This window comes from Monopterus albus, unplaced genomic scaffold, assembly GCF_001952655.1.
Source record: "Monopterus albus unplaced genomic scaffold, M_albus_1.0 scaffold40.1, whole genome shotgun sequence".
Lineage (NCBI taxonomy): Eukaryota > Metazoa > Chordata > Actinopteri > Synbranchiformes > Synbranchidae > Monopterus > Monopterus albus.
The window spans coordinates 1,600,905-1,616,715 of record NW_018127920.1 but is presented as its reverse complement, the minus strand read 5'-3'; the positions used below and the strand labels follow the sequence as shown (position 1 = coordinate 1,616,715).

General features: G+C 37.9%; 1 protein-coding gene and 1 long non-coding RNA gene across 8 annotated transcripts in view; one reads left to right on the top strand and one right to left on the bottom strand.

Moving 5' to 3' along the window:
* LOC109959655 (endophilin-B2-like) overlaps positions 1-15,811 on the bottom strand; it is a 33,847-nt gene that overhangs the window by 16,815 nt on the left and 1,221 nt on the right. For 5 of the 7 annotated variants that reach the window (XM_020599187.1, XM_020599180.1, XM_020599184.1 and 2 more), the window contains exons 3-6: positions 12,324-12,335; positions 7,831-7,959; positions 6,238-6,371; positions 3,829-3,921 (exon numbers count right to left, since the gene is read on the bottom strand). In XM_020599187.1, the coding sequence (XP_020454843.1) occupies positions 3,829-3,921; positions 6,238-6,371; positions 7,831-7,959; positions 12,324-12,335 (368 nt within the window). The remainder of the gene's footprint in view (positions 1-3,828; positions 3,922-6,237; positions 6,372-7,830; positions 7,960-12,323; positions 12,336-15,811) is intronic. The other 2 variants (XM_020599182.1, XM_020599186.1) reach the window with 1 other exon arrangement.
* Positions 10,503-15,811, top strand: part of LOC109959656 (uncharacterized) — a 7,220-nt gene continuing 1,911 nt past the window's right edge. Inside the window, exons 1-2 of the long non-coding RNA XR_002274868.1 lie at positions 10,503-10,512; positions 14,324-14,327. This is a non-coding gene — a long non-coding RNA (uncharacterized LOC109959656). The remainder of the gene's footprint in view (positions 10,513-14,323; positions 14,328-15,811) is intronic.

Sequence of the window (15,811 nt, the reverse complement as noted above, 5' to 3'; positions counted from 1 at the left end):
TATAAGAAGTGGCTTTTTATTTCACTATTGTTACTGTTTTTAGTGCTCATTGTCCATGCTACTGTTTTGAGTAGGTCACACTGATCAATCAAACTAGATTAACAGAGAATATAACCTACCCCCCCTTCTTCCTTTCTTTTTTCTCTTTCCTCTCTTTCTAATCATTTACTGAATTATTTTCATTTATTTTTGTTTTATCTGTATGCATGTGTATATATTGTATTTATATGATCAAAACTGCTTTATTAGTTTTTTTTTTACTTTTATTTTATTATTACAATCATCCATTTTCTATTAAACTGATGTATTTACCCATTCATCTTTCTCCACTATTAACAAACCAGGAATTGTATTAGGCGATGCTCCACCTTGTCCTCAGCAGCTGGGGCATGCAATCTGGGGTCACTCTTGGGGTTTCTCTGGGGGGGCACAGCATGGGGGAGGAAGGCTAGGTCACTGCTTCCTTTCCTTAACTGCATATAGCGTCACTGGACTGACGACACCCTCTTAGACAAGCTCCCTCCTCAGGGTTTGGGAGTTGTTTAGGAGGGGAACACACCACACATTGAGTCAGGTCTTTCAAGGTCCAGGGCCGACACCAAGCTGTTTGTCCCAACAATCAATTATTAACATAAACCAACAGTAAAACAAAGGGAAAGGTTGAACTTAACCATAACACAAGAACGCTGCTGTCCTGCTGCCCTGGACGACCTCACCCTGCTGAGCTGCTCCAGAGCTCCACAAGTGGTGCTGGTGGTTCAGGGAGGGGGCATCACCAATACTCTCCTGTTCTTTTATTGATTTAACACCTCACACTTTTTTTTTTTAGATTAACCTCCCCACTAAATTTCTCAATTTATTTATTTAAATTTTATTTTTCTTTAGTATGTACTGAATATCAGTTTGCAAAGAGATGGATACACCCACACTACACACTTTCACACACACCTTAATTTAATAATCCCTTTGTTAATGTCTGTTGTCTCATCTCACACTTTTTTTTTTTAGATTAACCTCCCCACTAAATTTCTCAATTTATTTATTTAAATTTTATTTTTCTTTAGTATGTACTGAATATCAGTTTGCAAAGAGATGGATACACCCACACTACACACTTTCACACACACCTTAATTTAATAATCCCTTTGTTAATGTCTGTTGTCTCATCTTCTATGTTATGTCCTTTATCCTGTAAATGCATTATTTCATGTTGCAATTTAAATACAATGGATTCAGAACTCTGCTGCCCGAGTGCTGACCAGGACGAGAGGCAGAGAACACGTTACACTTTTCTTTTTAAAGTCTTTACATTGTTTTCCTCTCAGACAAAATCATTTCATTGCACCGTCCCACTTACCAAACACTTGGATGTAGGAACTAGGAGGGCATCTTAGTCTTTAGTTGTTCCAATGTGCAGGACAAAACATTTTGGTGACAAACCGTTTACTTTTTATGCTCCAAACAACTACTCCAGACAACAGTCTGCCCAAGAATCTGAGAACAGCTGAAAGTGCTGATGGTTTTAAACATAAGCTTAAAATGTACTTCTTCAGTTTGGCTTTGATTAGAACTTTTAACCATCATTATTTATTAATTATGGCTCCACACCAGCCCCAGCTGTGGCTGGAGGCATTATGCTTTCAGGTTGTCCATCCACCCATCTGGCCCATCAGGAACACCTTAGGGAAATTTCTTCATAATTTGAACTGCTTAGATCTTGGTGGTCACAGGACAAGATTGTTGACCCCACAACTGTCCCATTACCGTGAATTTAACTGCTTGGCAGAGGCATACAACTGCAAAGTGGTAATTCTAATTACTAGTTATTTTAATTGTATTTTGTTTTTTTTAATCTAGTGTCTTTTTAGTCCTTCTTCTGCATATTGTTTTTTTTTTTTTTTTTATCTGTAAAGCACTTTGAATCCCACCAACTTCAATGAAAGGTGTCATATGAGATTTGATATTAAAGTCAAATATATTTCAGTTCACCTCTAATCTAAAGGTTCCTAGAGGGAAAAGCCAGAAATACCTGACCTTATTTTTTTTTAACTGTTCAAAAAAAGTTGTGCAATTTAGTCTTTGTGTGAAAGCACCAGTATATGTCAACCCTGTCAACTTCAAAGTGGAGAGAGAGAGCGCCAACAGGTAATATCTGCCTACGCAATTTTACATTAGGTGTGTCTCAAGCACATAAAAGCAGAAGACAGGTGATACAACATAAGTGTATGTAAACATCCTCTCCAACACCTCTGAAACTGTGAGTAATTTGTTAATTCACCTACAATGGGGCTAATCATTGATATTGCTAGGCTGAAGGCTAGTCAGCTGTAGTTTATCATGCACATAGGTTACAAAAGTCTGACTTCGTCAGTCAGCAAAATGCATGGCACTGTCACCATCATACTGTTCTGATTAAAGTCAGACTTTTTTATTCTGTCCAGCAGTGAAACAAAGACAAGTTTAAAACAAACAAACAAACAAAAAAAAGCAGAAATGCTTCTGACATCCATTCCTCAGTCATGGTGAATGGGAGAAGAATATAATCCATTAGGACCTCATTTTTCAGGAATGTGACAAAGATGAAAGCTTAAAGTGATTTCTGTGCATTGACAATGATGTAAAAATTCAAGTGAGACATAAGTACAGAGTCTTTGGGCCCACAGCTGTCAGTGTTGCACACCCACCTACTGGCAGGACATCATATTGTCAGTCTGGAAACTGGAGTGAATAAAACTGGGTTTTCTAAAACAATGGGGAAAAACACTGAAATGAAACTAGTTTGTCTAGATGGGACAAAGATGGCTCTCTTGATTTTGAAGAATAAAGAGTGGTGCTTGTCTTGAATTAAAGGTCCTAATGGATTTCTAACTATTTTCTAAAGGAGAAAACAAAGGAAAAATAGTTTTGAGTGCCAATGCCTTCCAAATCTTTATAGCAGCCATTCACATTATTCTACTAGACAACAAATAAAATACCAAATGCACTGACGCACATACAGTACTTTTGAATGTCCAGTAATTTTAAACCTGTTCATCTGTATTTTCCAATTAATTCTGCACTTAAAGCTTTAGTCATTTGTCTTGTCACGTTTAGTTATGGCAGTTATAGAGACAATTATTCAATGAATCTGCATTCACAGAGCACAAAAATCTCAGCTTGTAGCAGATATCGGTATGAAGTCAGCGTTCAGTAGAGATATGCTTTTTCAATTAAAGACTTTCATGGATAATTCGATTCTAAAAACAAATGAACCAAAATGATCTGAGCACACAGATCTGATCTGACCAAATAATAGTGCACAGATCCCTTCAGCAGAGAGTTCAGTTGTGATGCATGTTGTTTAATGAGCCATTGGATCTCCAGTAAGCTGTTCTCAAAAGTGGCTCCCTGAAGAAGTGGCTCATAGAATAAAACATTCTAACCAGTCACTCTAACCCCATACAGTGACTGGTTTTAAGTTTCCATCATATTGTTTAATATGCTACAATTTAAGGCTTTATCAGTAAAATGTCAACTTAAGGTTAAAGACATTTTTCAGTGATTAGAATGATTTAAAAAGCTTAATAGTTTCTTGCCACCAGTAGCTGAATGACACAGAAACTAAATTCAAAGCAAGTGAGAAAGGTAAAATAACTCCACTTGTGCACGATACTTAAAGTCTCTAAAAATATCTTTAATACTCACTTCACCCTCGCACTGCAAATGTTGTGAATACAAGACAGTTAGTCGTGGTTAATGCCAGCACCACCAAGCTTTTTACTACATTTGAATGATTATGGGAATGGGTACAGAGATGGGGCTGTGGCTGGGAGGCGCTAAAAGACTCACCGAAGCTTTAGCCTCGGCCACCTTGGCCTTTTTCAGACGTGTTTTACAGGCGTCCAGGTCCAGACGGAGATTCTCCAGAAGACGTCGTTCTTTCTGGAGTAGACACATACAATGACACATTCAGGCAGTAGTTGAGTTTAACTGAGTAACCACAACCATTCAAGCTCTGGTATAGTACTGGTTCACAACCTGGCATGGCATAAGTAGGCTTCCAAACATACCGACTGGCGAGTACTGTATACATTTTACAGGGAAAAGGCTTCATTTCTCATTACTAATAACGTTTGACTTGTGGGCTGTAGGTTGTGAAATGTAGTATTTTAACAGCACGTTACATTTTCAACCTCTAAAGCTGGACATATGTATTTACTGTATACTACCCAGAGTAACTGTGTCATCATTCTTTCATTCCCTCTGTACTAAAGAATGATGGTGGACTAGGACATAATATTACTTGAGTTACATCCTGGTATCACTCAAACTTGTGTTTATTGAACAAGAGGTTTAAGTTGTTTCATTCACTAGGAGAGCGTTGACTGTGGTGTACATACAGATTGCAATGGAGAAGTCTTTGCTTAATATGTGTTACTGTATAGGAAAAGACTACTGAGTAGTTTTTCATGTTCCTTAATGTTATGTTTACTATCAACAATACACAGATCTTTATTTGACGTTGTAGTTGATTCCTGGTGCATCAGAGAGATACTGTAAAAGGCAGCAAGAACATCTTACACAATATAAAAGGGTTGAAAACAGCAGATGAAAAGACTTGTACACAACTGCATACAGAGCGGTAACTTTACAGATACACTAAACATTAAATAATAATAAGTCTGCATAAAACAACTCCAAATCTGACTTTAAAATACACATCTAATCATAACTATAAGGCCCAAAACGTTGAATTGCACATTAGCTAGTCTGTTCAGGACAAGTATTACCCTGTTATAGCCCCGAGATAAAAACTATTCCTCAACTGGTTTGTGTGATCATATTTGAAAATATTTGACACCTTAAACAACCAAGATATATTTTTATGTTATGATTTTACCACACATAGTGTTTAACCACTTGGCGTCTTACCAGGGATACAACAGTAAAGTCTATACAATGCGCCTATGAACTTAAGGTTTAGGATAATAAACCCAGAAGTTATCATCGCTGTAATATACAACCCAGATATGGTCTCCTTTGATGGGAAAATCTCCTTAATTCTCATAATGTTTGTCTAATGTACAAAATACTGAAAGGATTAGAACCTTGACCTTCCCCCACTTAACACATCTCTATCTCAGAAGCATGGAGGGGACAGTTTAACTACATCTAGATTAAGAGGGGACATTTATAACACAAGCTTCCCAGTTCTGGAACACCCTTTCATTAAATATATGACACAATGGTATAAAAAATTACCATATAAAAATGCCACTCTTTCACATGTAATCTTAAAATTTGGCCAAGAAGCAACCAGACCCGCCCTCATAGTCAGTTAAACCCCTTTTGCCCTGTCGTTTTTGCTTGTTTGACTCTTATCTGGTTGATATTAACTCCTCTCCGCTTGTTTATCGAGGTTTTATGTGTATTGTGATTTAATGTTTTAATAAGCTGTGTTGACTGATCATTTTGCTTTGTTCTGTGGAGTTCTGTGCAACGTCCCTAAAATAAAAGCTAAAATAAATAAAATTCATGTAATATCCATAAACACAAGCGCATGCTACACTAATTTCTTATACTCATTCAATATATTATTTTTAAACATTTTTGAAGCTACTAGTGTTTAATACATTTTCACCAGCATTAGAGACTTGTGGAGGAAAACACAAGCAGCCCAACCATGTAGGCTCCAGGAGGCATCGCTGTAACTGCCACAGCTAGAGGTGTATGTGGGCTACAGGCTCCGTAGATATGCCATAAAACCCTTAGTGCAGAAATATAAATCCAGCTTCACACTGTGCCAGGCCATCTGGTGGGTCTATGTTTAACAACTCATACTGAGCAGAAAGGTGTTGTTCAGAGCCACAGAACTTTCTTTTATTTAATGGAAATAGCGAAGATACTAAAGTTTCCAAAGATGAACATATTGGGAATATAAGAAATTCTCTAACAGATTAGTCAGTGGCCCATCCGCTCATCTTCCCATTACTTAGGCAACACAACTTATATCATAACTGATCAAATCATTCATTATAAAATGTTTCAATCCCATTTTCATATATGCCTTGGATAAACTATAATCTGAACGTTGACTAACAACTGCAGCCATAGAACTATGTATCTGCAGCACAGTTAGCATGATACTAATGCCTTCAACGCAAGTCTGAATTGGTAACGTCAAGAAGAAGCATCTTAAATTCAGTGAATGGTCATTCTACCAGTAACAGTAAAGTGAATGTAATGTTTCAGACTCACTGAAATGGTCCTCCAGTCTCCTTCCAGAAAGTTCCTGAGGGGGGTAAGAAAACTGATGGCTGATGTCTGGAGGAACTCCCTCTCTGCTGTGCCTAATCTTCTCTCACATTCCCCCACCTTCATCAAAGCACTGCCTGCAAGAAACAGTAGATCCATTCACCAGTCTTCATTTCAAATCCATCCCAAGCTTTAGCATGTCTTCTGAAGATACTCTAGTCTATGTCTGTGCCTGTGCCTTGCAATGAGACAAACCCCAAACACAGATGGCACAACAGTGTGTGATGCACGCTGACTGTATATAAAGGTGGACAGCCTGGCAGTTCCCAGAAGTGAAGCCAAAGGGGCACAATTTATAACCTATACAGAAGTATAGGTTATAAATCTACTTCCATGTTAGTGGATGAGACATAAGCCAAAATGAAAACTCAAAGTACAATTCAAATACATCATTCCCAAAAGGTGATTTCTGTCATTTGTGATAGATATTACCACACTGATTTGTGTACAAGTGGTCATTTTCCTCCGTTAGTGTTTAATAAGGCATTTGATGATATAAAAAGAGGTGTAGTTCAGTTGATTTGACAGCTTGGATTAGTGGTCCGATGCCGTCACTCCACTTCTGGCTACGACTGCGTGTAATCTGGTTGCAAAAAGGCAAAACAGCAGCTGCCATAGTCATGATATTTTGGCTTCGACTTTGCATATTGAAGTAAGTGGTGATCATCCATCTTTTATATACGAATTATGGTGTTACACTTCAGACATTAATACATGTTTCTACTTAGAGAAAAAAAATAGGCTGTTATTAAAATAACTGTACAGATTTTAGATTTAGAGGCTGTACAGTCTTATACTACTACACATCTTGCTCCATACAAAACAGTGAGCATTTTTGCTTTTAACACACATCCTGATCGACAGAAAAAGAAACTTCAGTTACTAAGCCTAAATTCGCAACCAAGGCTGCTCGTTCATTTGCTGTCAGGGCATCAAAGCTGTGGAATAAATTGCCATTTTGATTCTGCGTGGCTGCTTCTGCTTTTTATTTTTTACATCAACTAAAACTGTGCCTTTTAAGCTGACTTTTGATGGTTATATGATTGTATATCTGTGTATTGTGGAGAATACACAGATATACAATTCTCATTACTACTGGTCAATCCAACACCTTCAACTAAAATTCACTTTAAATAGAATCAGAGCCAGCTTTATTGGCCAGGTATGTTGAACAGCTGGACACAATGCCCAAATTCTCAACACAAATGTGGTAGTTCCTGACATTCAGTTGCATTATAAAACGTGAACCAGTAGGCGGCATCAAACTAAACTGTACAGAAACTGCAAAAACCACACTAGTGGTCAAATGGCAATGTCAGTGGCATTTTTGGTAGTCTTGTACATTAATGTGTTCACACTTGAGTGAGAGCCACTAGGACTGCGGGCCAAACCACCTCCAGATGTTGTCTGGCCAGTGCTACACATTCCAACTGGAATGGGTTCTGCATTCATTTACACCTTACAAGTTACATGCATGTAAGCAGAGACACAGTGTCACTTGATTCCTGTTCCCTTGCAGCACGTTTGTATACATACCATATGGAGTTCCAGGACCAAACTCCTTAGCTGCATCCTGCATATATTGACCCAGCAGTTCTGCATTGGTAACTCTGGAAGGTGCCTTCCTGTCCAACTTTTCATAAAGAAACTCTTCAATTCTGGCACCTGCAGAAAAAGTCAAAAACAGTTACATTCCTGGCATGGCTAGAAAACAAGGCAGGACCTGAAACCTTTGGTTCTTGTACATCTCCTGCTGATTAAATGATAACTATACACCAAAAAACTATACTACCGACATTTGTAATGTGCTGCAACAATTAGCTAATTGGCCAATTAGACTGGAAGCAAAAAGTGACTTGCCATTTCTTACAATTTTCTGATAGAATAATTGGTCATGAAAACAACTGCTTGCTGCAGCCTTATTTGCCATTTCTCAGTGGCATATTGGATTATTAATACCAAATTCAGCAGAACAGGCCCCTGTAGACAGTACATCAACTCTGATAAACATACTGAACTCTATCTGTTCTGCTCAGCAGACAGACAGCATTACAATGTGACTTGTGAACAGTAGTGCATACAGAAAGATGAATAACTACTTATTTTTTCCAGGGGTCAATGAAGACAAAAGCAGATGTAAAAGCAGAGTAAAGACAACTGTTTGCCCATTATCCTTATAGCTTTATACAATGGTGATATGTGTTAGATGTGCAAGTGTTAAACCTATTTTTGATATTTCTCAGCCCCCTTGTGGCCAACCATCAATGGTTTAAGTAGAAGTGACTATAAAACTATGAACAATACACTGTTAAAAAACCACAACTTAAGTGAAGGAGCATATTCTGCAGTATTACCTCATTGATAGTGTTAAATCATTCTTGCAGTAGAGTAAAAGTACAAAGATGGACAAGATGTAAAGACAAGTTTAAAAAGTACAGTATCTTAAAATTATATTTAAGTACAATACTTGAGTAAATGTGTTTTTTTTTTATCAGTACATGAGAGGCTGCTTTTTCCAACTACAGAATCTGCAAATAAATAACTATTGTAGATAAAATAACCTGAATACCTTGCAATATGGATGTAATAACTGCTGTTTATAAGGATATGTTCACCAAAATGAATAAATGATATATAGGAGACAAAGCTATGCACCTAAAAACTACCACTCACTTGAACCGATACACCTGATACTTAGAGATTTATTTTAAGGTTTCTGTTAATTTGTCCATGGTCTGTAATGCAGCCAGTAAATAAATACCACACACACACACACTACAGGCTTGGAAATGTTTGAGACTTGAACCAAAACCTCAGCTTCATTGTTACCTGCTTCACAAATACACTCCATTGTATAATAGTACAAGTGCTCTTTTAATGTCCAACCCCTATACAGTATGACACATAAGACTCACGTGACTGTGATGTCTGTTATACTCGGGTGCTCCCTGTTTTCATATAAAAATACCTTCAGACTAATACTGTACAGTTTTAAGCACTTTAGATGTTTAGATTCTTATCCATCAGGAAGGTGTGTGTGTGACCAGTCCCGAATTCAATCTGCAGCATGATAACAAGCCCATACATACAGCCAGTTATACTGTAGACATCTGGCACTTAATTATTCAGATATTTTCTCAGAAGTTAATCTAGGCCAAAACTGCAATAGAAAGCCAACAGATACTGGACCTATATTAGTCAGGCTGTCAGAAACATGACCACAACACCAAGCAGTAGCTAGAACACATTATCCTGCCCCCTAGCGGACCACTGTAAATCAATACTGCTTAAAGGAGCTGTAAGGTAAGCAATTGTAATTTTAAAGGTATAGTCTTTGCCTGGGTCTCAAAATAGCTGTGTACATCTTATTATCAAACCACCACCCTAGTCTAATCTCTGTTATGTACGAGAAATGAGTGCCATGGAATAGCTATAACTGAAACTAAACACATTTTCCACAACTGCACTATGAAGCTAATCGGCTTCTTTCTGTGAATTGTCAGATGTTTCGCTATTTTTATTTCCTAATCATTTATTATTTGCATGCTTGTTATTGATTACAACTTTCTTATATATCCTAAACTGATATGATTCACTGAGACTACTACTACTACTACTACTACCACTTTCGGCTGTTCCCCGGTGGGGTCGCCGCAGCAATTCAACTGTTCACATGTATACATTTGGCATGCGTTTTACGCCAGATGCCCTTCCTGACGCAACCCAAATTGGGATATATATATATATTAAAGCATGAGATTCACTGAGACTAAATGTTACTTATAACATTACCACTAAATTATTTAGTAAACAGCGAGCTGGCTAACAATCGTACTTGTGGAAAAATCTGTATACCAAAGTGGTAACATCAAGCCTCTGCAGCCGCACCCTATATACAGGAAATATCAAAAATAGTAAATTATGGTTTACACACTCCCCAAACAGAGACAGAAACACACCATCACAAAATGTCATATGAAGTTGGAATAATGAGAATAACTTACTCAACTAGGAGAAGATGTGAAGAAAACATGAACAAGATGAGTGGGAAATGTGTAAATGGCAAAAATGTGGACAGTCAAACTTCAAGAGATACACAGTGAATCCTGCCCTTTAGGTGGATTAGCTTCTGTTCATTGATGGTTCAATGTAATCTCTTATCAAGGGTTTCTTTTATTGTTCTCTCTGAGAAGTTTCAATATGGTAATGAGGTTTTCTGTCCATATCCTACAATAAACTCCTGTACTAGATAATGGACTATGAACAATTTAACACAAAAAAACAGAACATTAGCATTTAACTACAGCAAATTGGACGAGACTTTGGTGGCACATTTGTGGCCATAACCAATGTGTTATGTTGACTGTTATGTTTGATGACAGGCTTCACTTCTCATGAAGTATCACTAACCATGTACAAACCCCAATTCCAATGAAGTTGGGACACTGTGTAAAATGTAAATAAAAACACAATACATTGACCTGCAAATCCTTTTTGACCCATATTTGAATACACCACAAAGACAAAATATTTAATGTTTAAACTGATAAACTTTATGAGGTTTTTTTTGCAAATACTTACTCATTTTGAATTTGATTCCTGCAACACATTCCAAAAGAGCTGGGACAGGGGCAACAAAAGACTGGGAAAGCTGAGGAACGCTCCAAAGACACCTGTTTGGAACATTCCAGAGGTGAACAAGTTTATTGGAAACAGGTGAACGTCATGATTGGGTATAAAAGGAGCATCACAAAAGGCTCAGTCATTCACAAGCAAGGTTGGGGCAAATAGTCCAACAGTTTAAGAACAACGTTTCTCAACATACAATTGCAAGGAATTTAGGTATTTCATCATCTACAGTCCATAATATCATCAAAAGATTCAGAGAATCTGGAGAAATCTCTGCACGTAAGCAGCAAGGCTGTAAACCAACACTGAATGCCTGTGACCTTCGATCCCTCAGGCGGCACCACATTAAAAACAGACATCATTCTGTAAAGGATATTACCCGCCAGCTTCTCTGGGTCCAAGTTCATCAGAGATGGACTGATGCAAAGTGACAACGTGTGCTGTGGTCTGACGAGTCCACATCTCAAATTATTTTTGGAAATCATGGACATCATGTCCTCCGGGCTAAAGAGGAAAAGGACCATCCAGATAATTATCAGCACAAAGTTCAAAAGCCAGCATCTGTGATGGTATGGGGGGGTGTGTTAGTGCCCATGGCGTGGGTAACTTGCACATCTATGAAGGCACCATTAATGCTGAAAAGTACATACAGGTTTTGGAGCAAAATGTGCTGCCATCCAAGCAACGTCTTTTTCAGGGACGTCCCCGCTTATTTCAGCAAGACAATGCCAAGCCACATTCTGCATGTGTTACAACAGCGTGGCTTCATAATAAAAGAGTGCGGGTACCCTACTGGCCTGCCTGCAGTCCAGACCTGTCTCCCATTGAAAATGTGTGGCGCATTATGAAGCGCACAATATGACAACGCAGACCCCAGACTGAAGTTATACATCAAGCAAGAATGGGAAATAATTCCACCTACAAAGCTTCAACAATTAGTGTCCTCAGTTCCCAAACACTTAAGTGTTGTTAAAGGAAAGTGATGTAACACAGTGGTAAAAAAAATACCCGTCCCAGCTCCTTTGGAACGTGTTGCAGGCATCAAATTCAAAATGAGTGAATATTTGCAAAAAACAAAGTTTATCAGTTTGAACATTAAATATCTGTGTCTTTGTGGTGTATTCAATTAAATATTGGTCAAAAAGGATTTGCAAGTCACTATATTCTGTTTTTATTTACGTTTTACACAATGTCCCAACTTCAGTGGAATTGGGGTTTGTACAAGTATAGACTGACTTAATCGTGTGATGGAATAGGATTCACCCTTCAGTCATGTCCTGTTGGTAGTGGTGAGCCCTGGAGTGGCACTGATGCCCTGAGCATTAAACTCAGTGCTAACAATTCAAAGGAATGAAAGGTGTCCACAGCAGGGCACTGAAATCAGCAGGCACAATACTCACCAGTGTGATCAACTGTAGCATGAAGAATCAAAAAGCTACATGTTAGAGCTCCCTATTTCCCAGGATGCATTCCATATCACTCTAAACCTAGAAATAGTCCTAACAGGTTGCATTATGTGCCACAAATGATTTTGTTTTATTGAAATTTCACTGAAAATATAATGCCAGGATCTAATTGCAGTCACTGTGGTGACTTGACATTTGGTATATGTGAGTTTTAGTGCATAGCTGAGTTTAAGTAAAAAACAAAACAAAACTGCTTTTTATTTTTACCATAAGGACCACACCAGGGGTTGGAATATTTTAGCTTTGGCAAATTTTACAAAATCAAAATTCAAAAGTTCATCTTAAATTAAACATTTTAAAGACTGGACAAAACTTCAAATGAAGACAAGTGAGGTCTCGCTCTTCTCATGCTGGTTTACAGTAGCTCAGTGTTCTGTATTTGTGCACAAAACCAGCAATCCTACAAGAAGAGCTGTGTCAGACAGCTGGGATGTGATGACTTATGTGCCCTCTGGGTTTTTTTTTTTGTTAAAAATGCAACTGAAGCTGAACAACTAGTGTTTACAGAAGGCTCCATTTACACAGAGCAAACAATATTTTTTGTTATTATAAAATGTTGACTTCAAAATTAATGGTGAGCCAGCAACATAACTGTTAGACATATTCATGAATGTTCTTGAATAGAGCAAAAATCAAAGCTATAATTGCATCCACCTTATTTACCACATGACTGACCAGATACAAAAATAAAGGAGCTGTTATGAACTACTGTACATATATTTAAGTTTTACATTGCTTAGTTAATTTTTATAGAAATCATAAAATTACTGTCTGCCTAAATGCACACAATAATAACAACAACAAAAAAACCCCAACTTACTTTGCTATATGTACAGTGCCTTGCGAAAGTATTCGGCCCCCTTGAACTTTGCGACCTTTTGCCACATTTCAGGCTTCAAACATAAAGCTATAAAACTGTAATTTTTTGTGAAGAATCAACAACAAGTGGGACACAATCATGAAGTGGAACGAAATTTATTGGATATTTCAAACTTTTTTAACAAATAAAAAACTGAAAAATTGGGCGTGCAAAATTATTCAGCCCCTTTACTTTCAGTGCAGCAAACTCTCTCCAGAAGTTCAGTGAGGATCTCTGAATGATCCAATGTTGACCTAAATGACAAAGGATGATAAATAGAATCCACCTGTGTGGAATCAAGTCTCCGTATAAATGCACCTGCACTGTGATAGTCTCAGAGGTCCGTTTAAAGCGCAGAGAGCATCATGAAGAACAAAGAACACACCAGGCAGGTCCGAGATACTGTTGTGGAGAAGTTTAAAGCCGGATTTGGATACAAAAAGATTTCCCAAGCTTTAAACATCCCAAGGAGCACTGTGCAAGCAATAATATTGAAATGGAAGGAGTATCAGACCACTGCAAATCTACCAAGACCTGACCGTCCCTCTAAACTTTCAGCTCATACAAGGAGAAGACTGATCAGAGAGGCAGCCAAGAGGCCCATGATCACTCGGGATTAACTGCAGAGATCTACAGCTGAGGTCGGAGACTCTGTCCATAGGACAACAATCAGTCGTATACTGCACAAATCCGGCCTTTATGGAAGAGTGGCAAGAAGAAAGCCATTTCTTAAAGATATCCATAAAAAGTGTCGTTTAAAGTTTGCCACAAGCCACCTGGGAGACACACCAAACATGTGGAAGAAGGTGCTCTGGTCAGATGAAACCAAAATCAAACTTTTTGGCAACAATGCAAAACGTTATGTTTGGCGTAAAAGCAACACAGCTCATCACCCTGAACACACCATCCCCACTGTCAAACATGGTGGTGGCAGCATCATGATTTGGGCCTGCTTTTCTTCAGCAGGGACAGGGAAGATGGTTAAAATTGATGGGAAGATGGATGGAGCCAAATACAGGACCATTCTGGAAGGAAACCTGATGGAGTCTGCAAAAGACCTGAGACTGGGACGGAGATTTGTCTTCCAACAAGACAATGATCCAAAACATAAAGCAAAATCTACAATGGAATGGTTCACAAATAAACATATCCAGGTGTTAGAATGGCCAAGTCAAAGTCCAGACCTGAATCCAATCGAGAATCTGTGGAAAGAACTGAAAACTGCTGTTCACAAACGCTCTCCATCCAACCTCACTGAGCTCGAGCTGTTTTGCAAGGAGGAATGGGCAAAAATTTCAGTCTCTCGATGTGCAAAACTGATAGAGACATACCCCAAGCGACTTACAGCTGTAATCGCAGCAAAAGGTGGCGCTACAAAGTATTAACTTAAGGGGGCTGAATAATTTTGCACGCCCAATTTTTCAGTTTTTTATTTGTTAAAAAAGTTTGAAATATCCAATAAATTTCATTCCACTTCATGAAGGATGCTTTATTTAAGTGATGATCCGTCTTACTGTACATACTAATACTTAGAGATGGCAATGGTGACACCGAGAAATGTACTGATGCCGTTCAAGATGCCTGAATTCAAGGTAAGGTTTGTTATATGGTTTCAAAACATGAGTAATGTGACAGCTGCAGCAATGTTTTTACTGTTTCTGCTATATTCAGTTGTTTGCCAGTGTGTTGAAATGTACTGAAATATTTCAAAACCACTGGTTGCTTCAAATGTATCAAAACTGTTTTGATAATTCAAAATTGCCATCTCTACTGCTATGAGAAAATGAGATGCTGCATCTCAAGGGACTAGCCTTTCAATACATCCAATGCCCACTACAAATACCACTACTGTAAATGTATCATGGAATTAAATACACCAACAGCAAAAAAGAGATGCAAAGTTATCCAAGTCTGAGTGAAATTTCATAAATAACTACAGTAAAGAAAAAGCATGAGAGGAAAATGAGCATTTTGAAAATCTGATCATTCAGGACCTTAACGTGTTGTTTTGACCATTAATCACATTGCCTAATAATGGGTGAGATATCATCTGAGCCATACAAAAAAAAAAAAAAATGTGATAAAGGACTGTTAAACAACCTTTTCCTTTGAATAAGACTTTTTTAAATGACTTGATTTATCTCAATAAGGCTAAAGCACCTGTCAGTCTTCAATGTATGGATTACAACACAATTCAACAACAATTCTTTATGGTAAACAACCTGTAACTATAATCAGTCTAGAAAACGTTTGGTTTTACCATCACTGTGCCAAGTCTCGCTGTGCTTTTATGGAGTTCATGTTGCTGTTCATTAATGATATTTGCATTACATGGCAAAAATCTGACCTTGTGTTGTTGTTGTTTTTATATATATATAAAACAGAAGCCTGCATTAAAATGTATTATAAATTAGCTAATCACCCCTTAACCTCTAGAGTCCCTGCGTCCTCATATGAGGACCGCACAGCTTGGGTTTCCAAAGCTCAGGACTCTAGAGGTTATTGTTGCTTTTTACACCAGATTTATCTTATTCTACAAGATAAATTAGGGAAGAGAATCAGC